This window comes from Cherax quadricarinatus, chromosome 100 (genome assembly GCF_038502225.1).
Source record: "Cherax quadricarinatus isolate ZL_2023a chromosome 100, ASM3850222v1, whole genome shotgun sequence".
Classification (NCBI taxonomy): Eukaryota; Metazoa; Arthropoda; class Malacostraca; order Decapoda; family Parastacidae; genus Cherax; species Cherax quadricarinatus.
The window spans coordinates 1,039,104-1,061,948 of record NC_091391.1 but is presented as its reverse complement, the minus strand read 5'-3'; the positions used below and the strand labels follow the sequence as shown (position 1 = coordinate 1,061,948).

Below are 22,845 nucleotides of genomic sequence, written 5' to 3'. Positions count from 1 at the left end.
CTACTACCAGTTCACTACCCAGGATGTTACTACATTACTCAAGGAACATTGTGGACCCAACAGTCCACTGGTCACCTTCAGGATGTGACCTATTACCTGTCCACAACACTAGGATGTGGATGTGAATCACCACCAGTTCAGACCTGCACCTGGGCTACCGTTACCAAGGTTCAGCCTGGTGCAACCAGATGCCCCAGGCGCCCAATACCTGGTCTGCTGCTCCCACTACGACAATACATACCCAGGATGTGAACCCAACTTCCGGCGGGTGGATGTCGACTTCTGTTTCCCTCACCCTACACCTGCTGATTCCTGTTTCATTTAGCAACAAGGGTAGGTACCTGCGTTAGTGGACTGCGTGGGTCACATCCTGGGTAAGTTAGTGGACTGGTGGGTGGGTCGCATCCTGGGTAAGTTAGTGGACTGGGTGGGTGGGTCACATCCTGGGTAGTTAGTGGACTGGGTGTGGGGTGGTAATTCCTGGGTAAGTTAGTGGACTGGGCGTGGGTCAAGCATCCTGCGTTAGTGGACCTGGTGGGTGGGTCGCATCCCTGGGTGTTAGTGGACTGGTGTGGGTCACATCCTGGGTGTTAGTGGACTGGTGTGGGTTACATCCTGGGTGTTAGTGGACTGGTGTGGGTCACATCCTGGGTGTTAGTGGACTGGTGTGGGTCACATCCTGGGTGTTAGTGGACTGGTGTGGGTCACATCCTGGGTGTTAGTGGACTGGTGTGGGTCACATCCTGGGTGTTAGTGGACTGGTGTGGGTGGCATCCTGGGTGTTAGCGGACTGGTGTGGGTGGCATCCTGGGTGTTAGTGGGCTGGTGTGGGTGGCATCCTGGGTGTTAGTGGATTGGTGTGGGTGGCATCCTGGGTGTTAGTGGACTGGTGTGGGTCACATCCTGGGTGTTAGTGGACTGGTGTGGGTGGCATCCTGGGTGTTAGTGGACTGGTGTGGGTGGCATCCTGGGTGTTAGTTGACTGGTGTGGGTGGCATCCTGGGTGTTAGTGGACTGGTGTGGGTCACATCCTGGGTGTTAGTGGACTGGTGTGGGTCACATCCTGGGTGTTAGTGGACTGGTGTGGGTCACATCCTGGGTGTTAGTGGACTGGTGTGGGTCACATCCTGGGTGTTAGTGGACTGGTGTGGGTCACATCCTGGGTGTTAGTGGACTGGTGTGGGTCACATCCTGGGTGTTAGTGGACTGGTGTGGGTCACATCCTGGGTGTTAGTGGACTGGTGTGGGTCACATCCTGGGTGTTAGTGGACTGGTGTGGGTCACATCCTGGGTGTTAGTGGACTGGTGTGGGTCACATCCTGGGTGTTAGTGGACTGGTGTGGGTCACATCCTGGGTGTTAGTCGACTGGTGTGGGTCGCATCCTGGGGGACAAGATTAAGGACCCCAATGGAAATAAGTTAGACAGTCTTCGATGACCCACTGACTTTCTTGGGTTATCCTGGGTGGCTAACCCTCTAAGGTTAAAAATCCAAAGATAATCTTACGTTATCCAGGACTCGAGTTCATCCTGGTTTCCCAGACTCAATAAATATTACCTTGCAAAGTAAAAGGACACAAGTGCAACTAATGTGACATTTATTGTGGCAACGTTTCGCTCTCCAGGAGCTTTATCAAGCCATTACAAACAATACATGGATACAAATATTACCTTGCTCGCACTCCAACAGCACGTTAAACCATAAAAAATAAACCCACTGATCACATAAGCCTGCAGGGTGTTCAAGCCTCTACTCCTCAAAACCATGATGCAAGGAAGTGGCCTGACGAGTATGTGGGTGGTGACTAGACAGGTGTGGGTCAAGGCTAGTCACCTCATTTCATGAACTCATTCTTCAGACTAGTCACTAGGTACTAGGTCAGGTACACTTGTGCAATGGTCCTCATGTCACCTACATGTTATACCCATATAATGAGGTGTTATACCCATATAATGAGGTGTTATACCCATATAATGAGGTGTTATACCCATATAATGAGGTGTTATATCCATATAATGAGGTGTTATACCCATATAATGAGGTGTTATACCCATATAATGAGGTGTTATACCCATATGATGATGTGTTATACCCATATAATAATATATTACTTATCTAACAATGGTAGTTTATATAGATTTAAGCTAGGTTAAGCCAGTAAAGCTAGGTTAAGGGCCTGTGCAGCTTGAAGGTTAAGCCTAGTAAAGCCAGGCTTGGGCTTCAGTAAAGCCAGGGGCTTAAGCCAGTAAAGCCTAGGTTGCCTAGTAAAGCCAGGTTAAGGTTAAGGCAGCTAGGCTTCAGTTTAGGCCAGGTTGGCTTCAGTAGTTTAGGTTGCCAAGCCAGTAGGCTGCTAGTTAAGCCAGGTTGCCAGCTGCCAGGTTTAAGCCTAGTAGCCTTAGGTTTGCAGTTTGTGGTTGGAGCCAGTAGGTTCAAGTTGGGCCTCAGTAGCTTCAGGTTGGGCTTCAGCAGTTAGGTTAAGCCAGCAGCTTAGGTTGGCTTCAGGTTAAAGCCAGGTTGCTTCAGCAGTGCTTCAGGTTGCTCAGTAGCCAGCTGGCCAGGCAGCTTGTGTTGCCAAGCCAGCGCTAGGCTACCAGGTTAAAGCCAGGTTGGGCTTGCAAAGCCAGGTTGGGCCTCAAGCCACCAGGCTGGCTTCAGCCAGGTTAAGGTTGGGCCTCAGCAAAGCCAGGTTGTAGGTTGCAAGCCAGTAGGTTGCCTGTGCAGGCTTGTGTTGGCTGTGCAAGCCAGGTTGGCTTGCAGGTTGCCTTCAGGTTGGCTCAAAAATGCCAGGGTTGGCCAGCCAGCTTCAGGTTACCTCAGGCAGGCCAGGCTTCAGTAGCTTCAGGCTTGGCTCAGCAGCCTTCAGGTTGGGCTTGTAGTAGCTTCAGGGTTGGTCAAGCCAGCTTCAGGTTGGGCTCTCTGTTAAGCCACCAGGTTGGCTTCAGCTGCCAGGTTGGCTCAAGCCAGTAGGCTAGGCTTCTCAAGCCAGCTTCAGGCTGGCTTCAGGCAGTTTGGGTTGTTGGTCAATCAAAGCCAGGATACCAGGTTGCATTTCCCAAGGCTTGTGCAGCTCAGGATTAAGGCCTTCGCAGCTCAGGCGTTCAAGCCAGTGTGGACAAGCCAAGGTTAGCCAAGTTGGGCTCAGCCAGGTTTAAGGATAAGCCAGCAACCCAGGTTGCTCAGCCACAGGTTGCAAGCCGTCAGTAAAGCCAGGTTAAGCCAGCAGCCAGGAAGGCTTGTAAAGCCAGTATAAGCCTAGGTTAAAGCCAGGTTAAACCAGCTAGGTTAAGGCCTGGGCTTCTCAGCTCAGGCCAGGGATTAACCAGTACCAGCTGCGGGGCTGCCGGCAGGTTTCAGGATAAGCCAGTAGCCTTAGGATAAGCCAGTTAACAGCCATGTTAAGCCAGCCAAGTTTAGCTACCAGCAGTGTGGGGATGGGTTTGTGTGCCTTGGTGTTGGGCTTGTGCAAAGCCAGGTTGCCGTAGAGCCTAGGTGCATAGTCAGTAAAGCCAGGATTAAGCCAGCACAGCCAAGGGATTAAGGGTTTCCAGTACAGCCTCAAGCCAGTAAAGCCTAGGATAATTATAAAGCCCTAGGCTTGTCAGTACAGCCTGGTCAGCAGCTTGTTGGGATGTTTAGCAAAGCCAGGTTGGGCTTCAGTAAACAGCCAGGTTGGCTTCAGCCAGTTAGCCACCAGCTAGCCTGCTTCAGAGCAGACCAGTTAGAGCAGGTAGGTTAAGCCAGTACAGCTAGGATAAGCCAGTACAGCTAAGTTAAGCCAGTAAAGCTAGGATAAGCCAGTAAAGCTAGGCTAAGCCAGTACAGCTAAGCCAGTAAAGCTAGGATAAGCCAGTAAAGCTAGGTTAAGCCAGTACAGCTAAGTTAAGCCAGTAAAGCTAGGATAAGCCAGTAAATCTAGGTTAAGCCAGTACAGCTAAGTTAAGCCAGTAAAGCTAGGATAAGCCAGTAAAGCTAGGTTAAGCCAGTACAGCTATGTTAAGCCAGTAAAGCTAGGATAAGCCAGTAAAGCTAGGATAAGCCAGTAAAGCTAGGTTAAGCCAGTACAGCTATGTTAAGCCAGTAAAGCTAGGATAAGCCAGTAAAGCTAGGATAAGCCAGTACAGCTATGTTAAGCCAGTAAAGCTAGGAGAAGCCAGTACAGCTAAGTTAAGCCAGTAAAGCTAGGATAAACCAGTAAAGCTAGGTTAAGCCAGTAAAGCTAGGTTAAGCCAGTAAAGCTAGGTTAAGCCAGTAAAGCTAGGTTAAGCCAGTAAAGCTAGGTTAAGCCAGTAAAGCTAGGTTAAGCCAGTAAAGCTAGGTTAAGCCAGTAAAGCTAGGTTAAGCCAGTAAAGCTAGGTTACGCTTGTAAAGCCAGGTTAAGCCTGTGCAGCTAAGTTAAGCCAGTAAAGCTAGGATAAGCCAGTAAAGCTACATTAAGCCAGTACAGCTATGTTAAGCCAGTAAAGCTAGGTTAAGCCAGTAAAACTAGGTTAAGCCAGTAAAGCTAGTATAAGCCAGTAAAGTTAGGTTAAGCCAGTAAAGTTAGGTTAAGCCAGTACAGCTAGGATAAGCCAGTACAGCTAAGTTAAGCCAGTAAAGCTAGGATAAGCCAGTACAGCTATATTAAGCCAGTAAAGCTAGGTTACGCTTGTAAAGCCAGGTTAAGCCTGTGCAGCTAAGTTAAGCCAGTGAAAATAGGCTAAGCAGTGTTGTTACAACTTGTCTGGGTTATTGCAACACACCACAAGGACGCCAGCTACATTTCACCGCTTGTATTTTCTTTTGGTTAAATTACTCTTCGTGGCGGCAGTCGTAAATGTAATATTATTTGCTGATCAACTTCATATTATGCTGGTATAACTTGGGAGACAGCCATGGAGGTTGTTTTAGGGGTCAGCGCCCCCCTGGCACGGTCCATGATCAGGCCTGGTGGTGTATCAGGGACTGATCAACCAGGTTGTTATATTTGTAATACTATTAATAATAACAACAATAATGAAAGGCGACGCTCTCGCTGTACACACTGAGTGTCCGTGGTTCGATCTCCGGCACAGGTGGAAATATTGGGCGTGTGTCTTTACACCTGCTGTCAGTGTTCACCTAGCAGTAAGTAGGTACCTGGGTGTTAGTCACCTTACACCTGCTGTCAGTGTTCACCTAGCAGTAAGTAGGTACCTGGGTGTTAGTCAGCCTACACTTACTGTCAGTGTTCACCTAGCAGTAAGTAGGTACCTGGGTGTTAGTGGAATGGTGGGGATGGCATCCTGGGGGACAGTCCTCAATGATGCACTGACTTTATTGGGTTATCCTGAGTGGCTGACCCTCTGGGGGTTAAAAATCCCAACAAAATCTTATCTCTTATCTTAATAATCTTTTATTTCTACCAGTACATGATACAACTTATACAGACCATAGCTGACATCAGTGACATACTACTATATAGAAAGTCCCTTGTTATGCTGAGCATTTCCCTCAACTTAGGTTAATTTTTATACCCAGGATGCCACCCACACCATTCAGAAAATAAACTGAAATTAATGTGATTTAGAAGGAATGCAAATTTCAACACTGGAGGAAAGGAGGGATAGGGGGGACATGATAACGACATATAAAATACTGAGAGGAATCGACGAGGTTTACAGAGACAGGATGTTCCAGAGGTGGGACACAGCAACAAGGGGTCACAGTTGGAAGTTGAAGGTTCAGATGACTCACAGGGATGTTAGGAAGTACTTCTTCAGTCACAGAGATGTCAGGAAGTGGAATACATAGTCTGGAAAGTGAGGTAGTGGAGGCAGGATCTGTACATAGCTTTAAGAAGTATGATAAAAGCTCATGGAGCAGGGAGAGAGTGGCAACCAGTGAAGAGGTGGGGCCAGGAGCTCTGACTTGCAACCACAGTTAGGTGAGTACACACACATACACATGTTAATGTGTTATATACGTGAGTTTGTTCCTAACGTGTGTTTGTTCACAGGTAAAGCACTCAATGAGAGGAAGGCGGAGGTGAGGATCCAATACCGTGAGGTGGCCGGGGACATCTTCCACAACCAGAGCAAGAGGAACGAACTTGTTATCCGTGTCCAGCCTGGAGAAGCCATTTACTGCAAGGTCAGTGTGGGGAGAAGCCATTTATTGCAAGGTCAGTGTGCTGAGAAACCATTTATTGCAAGGTCAGTGTGGTGAGAAGGCATTTATTGCAAAGTCACAGTGGGAGAAGACTGGTTCACCTTATAAGTCAGACGTTCTTCCACTAGGGAGGCCCCACTCACATCTAACCACACCTTCTACCACTACATGATGCCAATTCTTCCTCTGGTTCCACTATAAAGACTCCATTCTCAAATCTACGTATTAAATTTACAAAGCTGCTGGTGTGCAATATACAGTGGACCCCCGGTTAACGATATTTTTTCACTCCAGAAGTATGTTCAGGTGCCAGTACTGACCGAATTTGTTCCCATAAGAAATATTGTGAAGTAGATTAGTCCATTTCAGACCCCCAAACATACACATACAAACGCACTTACATAAATACACTTACATAATTGGTCGCATTCGGAGGTAATCGTTATGCGGGGGTCCACTGTATTTCTCTCAACAAAGATACCCAGGTATTGCACGTGTTTTATGTCTCAGCTATTCTAACTTTGATCTAATTTTATCTTATTTTGTGACTGAAGGTTTTTTGCAAAAATATTAACTTTAGCAATCCTAGTAAAAGGAGTATAGTAAGTTTATTTAGGTACAAGTACAGTGGACCCCTGCTTTACGATCAGCTCCCAATGCGACCAATTATGTAAGTGTATTTATGTAAGTGAGTTTGTACGTGTATGTTTGGGGGTCTGAAATGGACTAATCTAATTCACAATATTCCTTATGAGAACAAATTCGTTCAGTACTGGCACCTGAACATACTTCTGGAATGCAATAACATCGTAAACCGGGGGTCCACTGTATATATGAGTAGAACTATCATACATTGTAACATGCAATGTGCAAAGTAACCATGGTGATAAATAGTGAAATTCCATATGCTTTTGTGATTTCTCATATTATCAAGGATTAGTAAATATAATAGGAGAACAAAAGACTTGTAAGGCTGAAATTTCACGTCACATAGTAATACGTATATGTGTTGATTACCCAGGACAACCCAAAAAAAAAGGAGTCAGTGTCTTATTTTCATTGTCTTAGGACCGGTTAGTCGGACTTAAGTCCAACTAACCAATTTTCTTGGATCCCTCCATAAATATTACTTTGCTCTCTATATATATTGTTCTGATTTCCGCAGGTGATGACTAAAACCCCCGGCATGTCATTTGGCCTGGAGGAGACAGAATTGGATTTGACATATGGAGAACGCTACAGAGGTGCCAAGTTGCCTGATGCATATGAGAGACTCATACTTGATGTTTTCTGTGGATCACAAATGCACTTTGTCAGGTATTATGAATAACGTCAATTTTGCTTCAAAAACATTAATAATTTAGTTATAGAATGCATCGGAATTAACCCTTAAACTGTCCAAACGTAGATCTACATTTTTTCAACATTTGAAAGTATGTAAAAAAAGTAGATCTTTTTTTTTTTTTTTTACATTTGAAAATTTGAAAACGTGTAAAAAAAACTTTGATCTACTTTTTTTTATATATATTTGAAAATATATAAAAAAAAACATAGATCTACTTTTGGAGCACTACGCATATGAATGTAGATCTGCTTGGACAGTTTAGGGGTTAATAACAAAGTTTATAAGTGGATCCAAACGATGATAGATTATATGTGCATGCTAATTATACAACTCATCGGCATTATTAATAAGTTTTTAAGTGGATCCAAATGACGGATTATATGTGCGTGCCAGTTATAGAAATCGTGGGCATGATCCATGCCTTCAACACTTAGTCGTATATCCTGACATGATCAGTTTGCCTCACTTGCCGTAGCCGCAGCAAGCAGCAACAAGGCTGCTCCTATATCTTGCCGTCCCCTGGGCCTATCCAAACTCCAGTGATGGCCACATTTGCAAGTACTGCTGCAACAACATGCAAGGAACCCATAGTGACATAAAAACTGACGGTGACGACAACGAAATGGACTAAATATGACAAAAGAGGGACCGGCATTCAAGTACCAGACCTGCTACCAGACGTGAACCAGACATGAGACGTTTTCCACTCCAATGAAATAACTGACCTCCATATCAACTGCACCAGTGTTCAACGGGAAGACAACATGGCAGAAAACCTGATCAACTAAATCTCCAAGGAAATGACAGGTCTGTAGGACTTTAGGACTTTTTTCTTCAGTGCCAAACAAGGGAAAGAATTGAGCCTTTAAACATGGCTGACCGGCATCCAAACAGCAGCTACTGTCAGACGTACAACTAGTGATGTGAAATTCTCATCTTTACTGGCGTTCATCTGTTGACAGTAACATTATATCTGTACCACCATCATATCACCAGTGCTAACCAGAGGGAAACACAGGAGACATCGTCAAATCAACAGTACAAAACTCCAAGGTTATAGGTCGGATATCCCTCAGTGCCAGTCGTGGGAAAGAAGTGAATAGTTAAACAGTCAAGGTTAATGTTTTAGTAGCTGACCTATATTCAGCTGACCAGTGAGTGTACAGTGAGAGAATCATAGCAGAAAACGCCAAATATATCTATAAGCTCAAGGAAAGTCAGGTTGTAGGTGGCGTTACTCCCCTCAGTGTTTTAAAAATGGCTGAGACAGCAGAACAGGTCAGGAGTCAACAACACCACACAACCCCCAATAAATGGAATTGAGGGGGATTTGGAAGGATAAAACCATTGATTAAACCTTTCTGGTCTACCAGAATGGAAAGGAGTTAGAAGGTAATTGGTGAAGCCAGACTGTGAAGTGAGGTGGGAAGGGGAGTGTGTAATAAGGGGTTAACTGTAAGGGGTTTGTGAAGTTAAGGGAAAAGTGAGCAGTGAAGAGGGTTTTGAAGAGGAAATTTTACTAGTAACTCAGTGGTGATTGCTAAAGCAGATACTAAGTGTACTAGGGACTGGAAAAGAGAAATAAATATTATTGTATATGAGTAAAAGAGCGAAGAGTGAAAATGGCAGGCATTAGGGGGGTACAGGCTGCCATAATTATATTTATCTTTCTTCAATTCCATGAAGAAAGAAATCAGTCATGGGGGCTGGAAAAGGTGAATGGAGTAACAGCGCCCTGGACAGTAAAAGCCCAACAGTTGCCATCCTACCAGAAAAGTAAATATCACTATCGCCGCAAGGTATGGCAACACCGCATACCCAAACAAAAACAGTGGCACACAGCTCTTATTGTAGCGCTCTTAAGTGGTGATATCCAAATTAATCCAGGACCTCAAACTATTGTGCAGAGGCAAAACAGACAGATAAATGACGGTGATAATGACGGTCTCGTAGCTAGGAATGATAACCTTAACTCCATATGTAATGCATACATAGGTCACTGTGAGACAATACAGCCATTATTATCTCAAACACCACCAAACAGGTGCATACACTGTACTAAAGCACGCATGAAAAACAGAAAAGGCACCTTATGTAAAATGTGTAAGGGGTGGGTGCATGATGGATGTATGTACAATTATAGCAATGGTGCAAGAATTCATTTTGTGTGTAACAAATGCACTTTGGCACAGTTACCCTTTAGCAGTGATGACATTGATTTACCTATTTTTAATACAAATGACCCATTGCCATATATTGATGATTATGATTGTTTTATGAAAACAGGCCTTCACTTTATTCATGTCAACGCAAGATCACTTCTTCCTAAATTGGCAGAGATTCTAGCTAACAAAATTAGGGCGGCAGTTATAACCATCTCTGAATCTTGGTTGGATGATACAGTGACTGACGACGAGGTCAAAATAGAAGGTTACAATATAAAACGCTTAGATAGGAACAGAAAGGGTGGTGGAGTATGTGCCTACATTAGAAATGACTTAGCTTACAACCCAAGACCTGATTTAAATAACAAAAAACTGGAGATTCTATGGTTTGAAGTGCTGCTTCCCAAGACCAAACCCATCTTAGTAGGAACTAGTTACCGCCCTCCTACCCAGGACCAGTTCTTAGAAGACTTTTCCAGAGTCTTGTCCGGAGTTGAAAACAATTGTGAGACAATAATACTGGGCGACTTCAACATCTGTTTTCAGCAGCAAAATAATGGGCTATGCAAAAGGTATAAGCAAATTCTAGGATTAAATAGTTACACTCAACTAATTAATACACCAACCCAGATCACACAGTTCTCAGCCACCCTAATTGACCACATACTTTGTAACCGCGCTGAGAACATTAGTCAGTCAGGCGTCATTACCACAGGTCTTAGTGATCATTTCATCATTTACTGCACCAGGAAAACCACTAGGGATAGGATAGGCCTACACAGGACAATAAAAATGAGGTCAACTAGAAAGTACAGTAAAGAAACACTGGTAAATAGGCTACACAATTGTGACTGGACAGAGATAACGAGTTGCACGGACGTAAACGATGCCTGGGAAAAATTCAAAACAATGTTCACTATCATCCTTGATAATATTGCTCCAGTTAAAGAGGTTAGGGTTAGGATTAAACGAAGAACTGAACCCTGGATGACTACTGAGATATTAGATAATATGAAATTCAGAGACCAGCTGCTAAAAAGATTTAAAGCAAACAGACAGGATATTGCAGCACTAAATGAATTCCAAAGGGTGAGGAACAGAGTACAGAGAATTATAAAAGGAGCAAAGGCAAAGCACTATTGCTCAAAAATTGAAGAGTATAAGCATAACCCCAGAAAGCTCTGGCAACAACTAAAACAGTTGGGGTATAGCCATAAGCCAGTAGATAGGTCTAACATAGTACTCACTATCGATAATGAGGTATGCCACGAAACATCTAAGGTGGCAAATTGCTTTAATTCATACTACACATCTGTTGCATCAACACTAGTAAGTAAACTACCAGCTGCATCAAATACCTTTAACACAGACTCTGATAAGTTTCAAACATACTATACCAATAAAGGGGTAACCCCAAACAGTTGTCAACTAGTAAGTGTATCTCATGACTTTATTCAAAAAGAACTAAGCAGGTTAAACCCAACTAAGAGCACAGGCCCTGATAACATCCCGTCTAAGTTCCTAAAAGATGGTGCTTCTGAACTGTCAATCCCTATTGCTCACATAATAAATCTATCAATCACCACTAATACCGTACCAGAGGGGTTCAAGGAGGCCAGAGTTACTCCTATCTTCAAGAAAAATAGTAGGTCTGATGTAAGCAACTATAGGCCTGTTAGTATACTCAGTATAATATCTAAAATTCTAGAGAGGGCAGTGTAGTCTCAAGTAGTTAAGTACCTTAATGACAACAACATTCTCCATAGCTATCAATCGGGCTTTAGAAGAACCTACTCAACCAACACCTCCCTTATTAATCTGATGGATTACCTGAGAACAGAAATGTCAAAGGGGAACCTCATAGGTATGGTAACCTTAGACCTGCAAAAGGCCTTCGATACTGTCAACCACAATATATTATGTAAGAAACTTCAAGCTATCGGTATAGGTTCTGTAGACTGGTTTAAGTCCTACCTTAGCAACAGGAGACAAATAGTCAAAATCAACAAAACGGAATCAGAACCCCTGCCGATAACATGTGGAGTTCCCCAAGGTAGTATCCTGGGTCCCTTATTATTCTTATGCTATGTCAATGATATGCCTATCAGTGTCAAGTGCAAACTCCTACTGTATGCAGATGACAGTGCTCTGTTAGTGACAGGTAAAGACCCACAAGATATTGCTAATGTTTTAACACTGGAACTGGAGTCCTGCAGCAAATGGTTAGTAGACAACAAACTATCATTACACCTAGGGAAAACTGAAGCCATTCTCTTTGACACGAAACATAAACTGAGAAGGGTAAATAATTTTAAAGTTCAGTGTAATGGGGAGCCCATCACTTTGGTTTCATCAGTAAAATATCTGGGAATCCCCTTTGACCCATGCATGTCAGGAGAATTGATAGGGAACAGTGTAGTAAAGAAAGCGAATGCCAGACTGAAGTTCCTGTATAGACAAGCACAGTGTCTACCTACTGAGGCTCGCAGGACCCTATGTCTAGCCCTTATACAATGCCATATGGATTACGCTTGCTCTTCATGGTACTCTGCCTTGACAAAAAAACTGAAAGATAGACTGCAAATCACCCAGAACAAAATCGTAAGATTCATCCTGGGGCTGGGACCAAGAGAACATGTAGGCCGGGATGAATTACAGCAGTTGGATATGCTGAATGTTGAAAACAGAGTAAAACAACTGAAGCTAAATCATGTTTATAAAATTGCTCACAAACAGTGTCCAGAATATCTTGCTGTCAATTTTGTCAAGGTTGGGAACCAAAGCAATCATAGTACTAGGGGGAGAGAGCACAACTTTGTAGTACCCACAGTCAGTGGCCAGGCGTCAAACACCTTTTATTGTACAGCAATAAAGGAATGGAACAGACTGCCCGCACATGTCAAAGCCAGTCATAGCATGAACCAGTTCAAGAAGAGTGCCAAAAGGTGTCTGATGAATGTAGCTACAGAAAGGGAGGGGAATGATTTTCTATTTTTTAGCTAACATACGTGTAAATTTTACCTTATTCCTAGTAATGACCCTCGTATTATAGATAGTCTTAATGACCCTCGTATTGTAGATAGTCTTAATGACCCTCGTATTGTAGATAGTCTTAATGACCCTCGTGTAGTAGATAGTCTTAATGACCCTCGTGTAGTAGATAGTCTTAATGACCCTCGTGTAGTAGATAGTCTTAATGACCCTCGTGTAGTAGATAGTCTTAATGACCCTCGTGTAGTAGATAGTCTTTTTAGTATGATAATAAGATGTTATCTTCATGGTAGAATAATAAGAAAATATTATAACCTTTATATTATAATAATAAGGTAAAAGGACCCCAATGGAAATAAGTCACTCTGTCTGACTTTTTTGGGTTATCCCAGGTTCTCTACACATATGCTGCTATGTATGATAATTCTATGTAACTGTATTTGTGTATACCTGAATAAACTTACTTACTTACTAACTTACTTACTAGAATGTAAAGAAGCATGTTAAAGTAAGCTATTTATTCTATTGGAATTTATTCTTCTTTCTTCTTCTTTCAACAAACTGACTGTATCCCCCCGAAGCAGCGTGCCCTAAAATGAAAAACAAAAGTTTTCTTTTTTTTAACTTGAGTAATTTTTTTTTTTTTTTCAACAAGTCGGCTGTCTCCCACCAAGGCAGGGTGACCTACCGAGGCAGGGTGACCCACCGAGGCAGGGTGACCCACCGAGGCAGGGTGACCCACCAAGGCAGGGTGACCCACCGAGGCAGGGTGACCCACCGAGGCAGGGTGACCCACCGAGGCAGGGTGACCCAAAAAATAAAGAAAATCCCCAAAAAGAAAATACTTTCATCATCATTCAACACTTTCACCACACTCACACATTATCACTGTTTTTGCAGAGGTGCTCAGAACACAACAGTTTAGAAGCATATACGTATGAAGATACACAACATATCCCTCCAAACTGCTAATATCCTGAACCCCTCCTTTAGAGTGCAGGCATTGTACTTCCCATTTCCAGGACTCAAGTCCGGCAATATAAAAATAACCAGTTTCCCTGAATCCCTTCACTAAATATTACCCTGCTCACACTCCAACAGATCGTCAGGTCCCAAATACCATTCGTCTCCATTCACTCCTATCTAACACGCTCATACACGCCTGCTGGAAGTCCAAGCCTGTATACAGGAAAAGGGATTGCTGGCCCCTTGCTCCCGGCATTTTAGTCGCCTTTTACAACACACATGGCTTGCAGAGGAAAGATTCTTTTCCGCTTCCTCATGGAGGGGGATTATTACAATATTTAAAAAGTGTAAACAGAGTGACAGGACAAGAAAGTGGTTAAGTAAGTAAGTAAGTTTATTTAAGCTCAGGTACACAAAAGTACAGCTAGCATACATAGGGTAAATAACCCAGGATAACCCAAGAAAGTCACACAGCGTGGCTTATTTCCACTGGGGTCTTTAGGATAATGCCTAGTTTTTGAAATCTGCATTCAGGCAGGAGAGATACATGATTATATACACTTGGAAAATCCTAGAGGAATTACAGTAGTACCAAACTTGCACACGAAAATCACTCCTAGCACGTTAAGAGAACACAATAAGTGTCAACTGCCTCCCAGCATACATAAGGGGGATTACCAATAGACCCCTGGCTGTCTTCAAGCTGGCACTGGACAGGCACCTAAAGTCGGTACCTGACCAGCCGGGCTGTGGTTCATACGTTGGATTACTTGCGGCCAGCAGTAACAGCCTGGTTGATCAGGCCCTGATCCACCATGAGGCCTGGTCACAGACCAGGCCATGGGGGTGTTGACCCCCGAAACTCTCTCCAGGTAAACATATAGGTGCAGCTATTATTAATGTACATTTTTTTCCAACAAGTCGGCCGTCTCCCACCGAGGCAGGGTGACCCACCGAGGCAGGGTGACCCACCGAGGCAGGGTGACCCACCAAGGCAGGGTGACCCACCGAGGCAGGGTGACCCACCGAGGCAGGGTGACCCAAAAAGAAAGAAAATCCCCAAAAAGAAAATACTTTTATCATCATTCAACACTTTCACCTCACTCACACATACTCTTTTTAAAATTGGACAGCATTTAATATGACACGTGGACAACCATTTAAAACTGGATAACATTTAATATTATATATGGACATCCTCTGGTTATGTTGTGTTTCAGGCAAGCTAAAACCTAACATAAATAACAAAAAGGCACAATACCGTGACTGGAACGATACACAAATAACCCGCACATAAAAGAGAGAAGAAGCTTACGACGACGATTCGGTCTGACTTGGACCATTTACAAAGTCACACTAACCAGAAGTGGAACAGGACGGCTATATATAGGCAGGAAGAGGTGGTGGTGGTAGTAGTAGTAGTAGTAGTAGTAGTAGTAGTAGTACAAGAATGGTATATAATACTGACAAGATGAAATTAAGACACATGGTTAGTGTGACTTTGTAAATGGTCCAAGTCGGACCGAAATGTCGTCGTAAGCTTCTTCTCTCTTTTATGTGCGGGTTATTTGTGTATAAAACCTAACATGAGATTAATAGAACATAAACATTGTACATGTATGTTTACTAAGACATTTACTGAATGTAATGAAGAATGTTGTAGGTAGTAGGTTCGTAGACAGCAACCGCCCAGGGATGTACTACCGTCTTGCCAAGTGAGTGTAAAACGAAAGTCTGTAATTGTTTTACATGATGGTAGGATTGCTGGTGCCTTTTTTCTGTCTCTTGCTACTTCTACTTACACTTAGGTCACACTACACATACATGTACAAGCATATATATACACACCCCTCTGGGTTTTCTTCTATTTTCTTACTAGTTCTTGTTCTTGTTTATTTCCTTTTATCTCCATGGGGAAGTGGAACAAAATTCTTCCTCCATAAGCTATGCATGTCATAAGAGGCGACTAAAACGCCAGGAGTAAGGGGCTAGTAACCCCTTCTCCTGTATACATTACTAAATTTAAAAAGAGAAGCTTTTGCTTTTCTTTTTGGGCCGCCCCGCCTCAGTGGGATACGGCCGGTGTGTTGAAAGAAGTAGAATGAAGACTGTGGTCCTTTTATATCTTAAATTAATGTAACCACATAAGAGACTGTATATATAAGCAATCAATTAGTTATTGCCTCATTAATCTTAAGTTAGTCTTAAATTTGCCCGAAATGCTCTACATATTAAGGGGATTTCTGCTTGCACACCTAAATGTCATTCCTATGTTGGTTTACGTGTGGCCAGCAGTAACAGCCTGGTTGATCGGGTCCTGATCCACCATGAGGCCTGGTCATGGACCGGGCCATGGGGGCATTGACCCCCAGAACCTCCTCCATGTATACACTTGCACAAACATTGTATCATGCTGCAATATACAGTCTCTCATCTTTAATTGTTGACTTGCAGGAGTGATGAACTGGCAGAAGCATGGAGAATCTTCACTCCTCTACTTCACAAGATAGAGCAAGAGAAGCCTCAGCCCATCCCCTACAAGTATGGTTCACGAGGCCCCGATGAAGCGGACAAGAAACTTGCCGAGAACAACTTTTTGTACTATGGTTCGTACAAGTGGACTAAGCCTTCACAGCTATAAGCTGCCAGAAGGTACTGATTGAGGAAATATTGCATGTAGCCGATTATCATAACCAGTAGAGAGGAATTTTTTTGTATTGCTGTAATTGACTCTATATTAGTACAGTACAGTATTTAAATTATCTGTGTTACCCGGAGTATACCCAGAGGGTGTTCTGGGGGTCAATGCCCCCGTGGCCTGGTCAGTGACCAGGCCAAGTGGTGGATCAGGGTCTAATCAAAGAGGCTGTTACTGCTGGCTGCATGCAACCGACTTACAAACCAGATGGTCGGGAACTGACTCTTGGGTAGTTCCTGCACTCTGAAGGAGAGTTCATGGATGTTGCAGTCAGAGGGTAATCTGAAGTGTGATATCAACACACTTATGGAAGACAGAGATAGAATGAATGATGGTGAATGTGTTTTCTTCTCTGGGTCACCATGCCTTAGTGGGACACTACTGTAGGGATAAAGAAAAAATTAAAATATTTTTATATTTTTACTATATATATAGATTTCACAATACACACATTATCCAAATAAGATTACACTATGTGCAGTACACTAAATGCCCAAATGTCGGAAATTCTCTCAGCGTAAATGGCTTAAGCTGAATTTCTTACCATTTGTTGTGAACTATTGTTTGTCTGGAACATCCTCCGCATGAGAACATATGTTATCTTGCTTTGCAGTCGTAGAAATCAATGTAAACAAATCTGTAATGTTTTGAGCAGACATTTATTAAAGTCAGTGTTTCTGTGGGCACCAGACGGGTAAAGATAGTTGACTAATGCTTTTAAAAATAAATTAAATTAACTCCTACTGTATATCCGACATCACCTCGGCTTCAGAATACATGAATTATCAGTGCTGTACAAGATTTTAAAAAATAAATACAGAGTACCTCGGGATACAAATTTATTTTCTTCCAGAAGGCTGTTCCAGTGCCAATACCAAACGAATTTGTTCCCATAAGGAATAATGTAAGTTAGATTAATCCGTTTCAGATCCCCAAAAATACACTTACAAAAGTACTTACATAATTGTTTGAGTTTTAGGCTGTTCATATCCCGAGGTACCACTGTATGTACGTATATGTAATTTTTCACCCATAAATTTTTAAGAGTAAATTAAATTCTTATTAAAAATATATATTTTATTTATTTTCTTTCTTTTTTGGGTCACCCTGCCTCGGTGGGAGACGGCCGACTTGTTGAAAAAAAAAAAAAAAAAAAAATTATTTATAAAATCTCTGGGGATTATCAGTATCAGACTAAGATAATATAATATTACATACAGTATACCGTATATTAAAATCAGTAATTCAGGTTTAAGTAATGAGAGAGCTATAATGCTATAACTATTCCTGTACTTCAGTTATAGGGAGCTTAGCTTGTAACCTTAGAGAGGGTATGATACCCCGGTTGGCCAAGACATGTGGGCAAGTCCCGTTACACCTGCTGCCCCCTCACCCTCCTGTTACTTACCAGTAAATAGGTATCTAGGTGTTAGGTAATAACTACCGTAATTTTTAAAGGGGTGGGCTGGTAAGCCAGTGGAAGGCCTCGGTCAGATAACCAAAAGCACCAGTGGCAGATCATCATCTGACTAAGACATGTCAGGAAACACTCTTCCTGTTTCCTGACAAACTTTACCTAACCTAACCTAGGTGTTAGGCAACTGTCGTGGGTGGCATCCTGGGATATGGTTGTAGTACACATCAGTACAGTTATTATACATAGTTTAATATATGTGTAAATTATCTAGGATAAACCCCCCAAAAAAGTCAAAGTGGCTTATTTCCATTTTCTTTGGTGAATTGTGTTTTTGATAGGCCTAGGCTTTAATTTAGGATGTGCATCAAGTAAACTGCTGTGCATGAAGCATACTGCTGTACACCAGGCATACTGCTGTACACCAAGCATACTGCTGTACACCAAGCATACTGCTGTACACCAAGCATACTGCTGTACACCAAGCATACTGCTGTACACCAAGCATACTGCTGTACACCAAGCATACTGCTGTACACCAAGCATACTGCTGTACACCAAGCATACTGCTGTACACCAAGCATACTGCTGTACACCAAGCATACTGCTGTACACCAAGCATACTGCTGTACACCAAGCATACTGCTGTACACCAAGCATACTGCTGTACACCAAGCATACTGCTGTACACCAAGCATACTGCTGTACACCAAGCATACTGCTGTACACCAAGCATACTGCTGTACACCAAGCATACTGCTGTACACCAAGCATACTGCTGTACACCAAGCATACTGCTGTACACCAAGCATACTGCTGTACACCAAGCATACTGCTGTACACCAAGCATACTGCTGTACACCAGGCATACTGCTGTACACCAAGCATACTGCTGTACACCAAGCATACTGCTGTACACCAAGCATACTGCTGTACACCAAGCATACTGCTGTACACCAAGCATACTGCTGTACACCAAGCATACTGCTGTACACCAAGCATACTGCTGTACACCAAGCATACTGCTGTACACCAGGCATACTGCTGTACACCAGGCATACTGCTGTACACCAAGCATACTGCTGTACACCAAGCATACTGTTGTACACCAAGCATACTGTTGTACACCAAGCATACTGCTGTACACCAAGCATACTGCTGTACACCAAGCATACTGCTGTACACCAAGCATACTGCTGTACACCAAGCATACTGCTGTACACCAAGCATACTGCTGTACACCAAGCATACTGTTGTACACCAAGCATACTGTTGTACACCAAGCATACTGCTGTACACCAAGCATACTGTTGTACACCAAGCATACTGTTGTACACCAAGCATACTGCTGTACACCAAGCATACTGCTGTACACCAGGCATACTGCTGTACACCAAGCATACTGCTGTACACCAAGCATACTGCTGTACACCAAGCATACTGCTGTACACCAAGCATACTGCTGTACACCAAGCATACTGCTGTACACCAAGCATACTGCTGTACACCAAGCATACTGCTGTACACCAAGCATACTGCTGTACACCAAGCATACTGCTGTACACCAAGCATACTGCTGTACACCAAGCATACTGCTGTACACCAAGCATACTGCTGTACACCAAGCATACTGCTGTACACCAAGCATACTGCTGTACACCAAGCATACTGCTGTACACCAAGCATACTGCTGTACACCAGGCATACTGCTGTACACCAAGCATACTGCTGTACACCAAGCATACTGCTGTACACCAAGCATACTGCTGTACACCAAGCATACTGCTGTACACCAAGCATACTGCTGTACACCAAGCATACTGCTGTACACCAAGCATACTGCTGTACACCAAGCATACTGCTGTACACCAGGCATACTGCTGTACACCAGGCATACTGCTGTACACCAAGCATACTGCTGTACACCAAGCATACTGTTGTACACCAAGCATACTGTTGTACACCAAGCATACTGCTGTACACCAAGCATACTGCTGTACACCAAGCATACTGCTGTACACCAAGCATACTGCTGTACACCAAGCATACTGCTGTACACCAAGCATACTGCTGTACACCAAGCATACTGTTGTACACCAAGCATACTGTTGTACACCAAGCATACTGCTGTACACCAAGCATACTGTTGTACACCAAGCATACTGTTGTACACCAAGCATACTGCTGTACACCAAGCATACTGCTGTACACCAAGCATACTGTTGTACACCAAGCATACTGTTGTACACCAAGCATACTGCTGTACACCAAGCATACTGCTGTACACCAAGCATACTGCAACATTTATCTTACCTATAATTAACATTTTAATTCTAAAATGCATTCCTATCTTTCTCCTCATATATATTATTTATTAAAGTTTAATTTATTATTACTGTTATTGTTCTATATAAATATAAGTCGGCTGTCATATAAACCTTCTATATATACTAGTGCAATTATTTCACAAATGCGATTGGGAAAGAATATTTAGTACTAATAATAATGCTGATTTCTGCAAGTACACGTACAACGTACACAAAATTGAACATCACACGGACAAGCCTTCACGGTGTACAAGTGCAATGTTTTGTTTCTTTGCCAAGAAAGCCACTAAGATGACGGAGCATTTCTGGCCCCGATTAATTTTCAATTCCATTTTTTCAATCACGTTTATGAAGCATTGCACTGTATTGGGGAACTCTATAAGAGAGGTGACTGTATGAAGCTTATACGAGGGAGTTACAGTAGTCACTCACTGTGATACCAGAAAACTGCTAAGAATATAACTACATATATAGTTATATTTATATACAATATTTATTTTAATCAGGGGAGGCGCTAAACTTATATGGGTCATAAAGCGTCTCGGAAAATGGGAGGCTATCAGGTTCGCTCCAAAGAAAGGGTAAATCCATTTCCTTGGATGAAGAGCTTCTTGCCTGCACCAAGACACCTACTTTGAGTGATGTAGTTTTAAATTCCATTAGATATAAAAATTACCATAATATATGATAATATATTGTGAATTTATTTCCATTGTAATGCATTGTATTGTATTGTATTGTATTGTATTGTATTGCAACAGTGTCTGTATAAACCTACCTACCTACCTACCTACCTACCTACCTACCTACCTACCTACCTACCTACCTACCTACCTATCTACCTATCTACCTACCTACCTACCTACCTACCTACCTACCTACCTACCTACCTACCTATCTACCTATCTACCTACCTACCTACCTACCTACCTACCTACCTACCTGGAGGGTATTCTGGGGATCAACGCCCCTGTGGCCCGGTTCATGACTATGCCTCCTGGTGGATCAGGGCCTGATCAGCCAGGCTGTTACTGCTCGCCGCATGTAGTCCAACACATGAACCACAGCTTGGCTGATCTATACAGTCAAGAAATAAACTGCACATTATTATTATAACACAAACAAGAGAGAAACTTACGACGATGTTTCAGACAGACTCGGACCATTCCACTAGTTAACCCTAAAACTGTCCAAATGTAGTGCTGCATTCACGTGCATAGCGCTCGGATCGTAGATCTACATTTCATTTTACATGCTTTCAACCTTGGCACAATAAGCCTGAGTCGCCTAGACATGAGAGAATGAGTCTGTGCACTCAGTGTGTGCAGTATGACAAAATTCGGGGATGCCGGAAAAAATGCGCTCCTCAATTTAAACCAAAAAAAACAATTGTTTTCTTTTTCCCAAAATATTCAGAGCAGTACGCACGTGAACATCGATCTACGTTTGGACAGTTTAAGGGTTAATGGTCTCAGTCAGACCGAAATGTTGTCACAAGTTTCTCTCTCCTATGTGCGGGTTATTTGTGTATTGTTCCAGTCACGGTATTGTGACTTTTCGTTCCTTTATACAGTGCATTTATTGTATACACAAAATTTAAAAAAAATGTCCAAAATTGAATAGCTTATGAAGAGTCCTTCATTGTACATTCTGTTAAATTTCGGATGAACTTTTTCAGTCGCATTTACAAAAAAAATCACGCAACATAGAAGAACTTTATGAGAAAGCTTACTGTATATTTTGTTGAAAATAAGAAAAAGTTTTGGAGTGAGATTAACAAGTTAAGAAAGCCTAGAGAACAAATGGATTTGTCAGTTAAAAATAGGAGAGGAGAGTTATTAAATGGAGAGTTAGAGGTATTGGGAAGATGGAAGGAATATTTTGAGGAATTGTTAAATGTTGATGAAGATAGGGAAGCTGTGATTTCGTGTATAGGGCAAGGAGGAATAACATCTTGTAGGAGTGAGGAAGAGCCAGTTGTGAGTGTGGGGGAAGTTCGTGAGGCAGTAGGTAAAATGAAAGGGGGTAAGGCAGCCGGGATTGATGGGATAAAGATAGAAATGTTAAAAGCAGGTGGGGATATAGTTTTGGAGTGGTTGGTGCAATTATTTAATAAATGTATGGAAGAGGGTAAGGTACCTAGGGATTGGCAGAGAGCATGCATAGTTCCTTTGTATAAAGGCAAAGGGGATAAAAGAGAGTGCAAAAATTATAGGGGGATAAGTCTGTTGAGTGTACCTGGTAAAGTGTATGGTAGAGTTATAATTGAAAGAATTAAGAGTAAGACGGAGAATAGGATAGCAGATGAACAAGGAGGCTTTAGGAAAGGTAGGGGGTGTGTGGACCAGGTGTTTACAGTGAAACATATAAGTGAACAGTATTTAGATAAGGCTAAAGAGGTCTTTGTGGCATTTATGGATTTGGAAAAGGCGTATGACAGGGTGGATAGGGGGGCAATGTGGCAGATGTTGCAAGTGTATGGTGTAGGAGGTAGGTTACTGAAAGCAGTGAAGAGTTTTTACGAGGATAGTGAGGCTCAAGTTAGAGTATGTAGGAAAGAGGGAAATTTTTTCCCAGTAAAAGTAGGCCTTAGACAAGGATGTGTGATGTCACCGTGGTTGTTTAATATATTTATAGATGGGGTTGTAAGAGAAGTAAATGCGAGGGTCTTGGCAAGAGGCGTGGAGTTAAAAGATAAAGAATCACACACAAAGTGGGAGTTGTCACAGCTGCTCTTTGCTGATGACACTGTGCTCTTGGGAGATTCTGAAGAGAAGTTGCAGAGATTGGTGGATGAATTTGGTAGGGTGTGC

The 22,845-nt window shown here is 42.7% G+C and overlaps 1 protein-coding gene across 2 annotated transcripts in view; it reads left to right on the top strand.

Moving 5' to 3' along the window:
• Zw (glucose-6-phosphate 1-dehydrogenase Zw) overlaps positions 1 to 20,673 on the top strand; it is an 87,573-nt gene extending 66,900 nt beyond the window's left edge. The window contains exons 4-7 of one of the 2 annotated variants that reach the window (XM_070079558.1): positions 5,975 to 6,108; positions 7,292 to 7,443; positions 16,048 to 16,245; positions 20,539 to 20,673. In XM_070079558.1, the coding sequence (XP_069935659.1) occupies positions 5,975 to 6,108; positions 7,292 to 7,443; positions 16,048 to 16,234 (473 nt within the window). In that variant the 3' untranslated portion in view covers positions 16,235 to 16,245; positions 20,539 to 20,673. Of the gene's footprint in view, positions 1 to 5,974; positions 6,109 to 7,291; positions 7,444 to 16,047; positions 16,522 to 20,538 lie in introns of those variants that run through there. The other variant, XM_070079557.1, reaches the window with a different exon arrangement.
• The last annotated feature ends 2,172 nt before the right edge of the window (positions 20,674 to 22,845 follow it).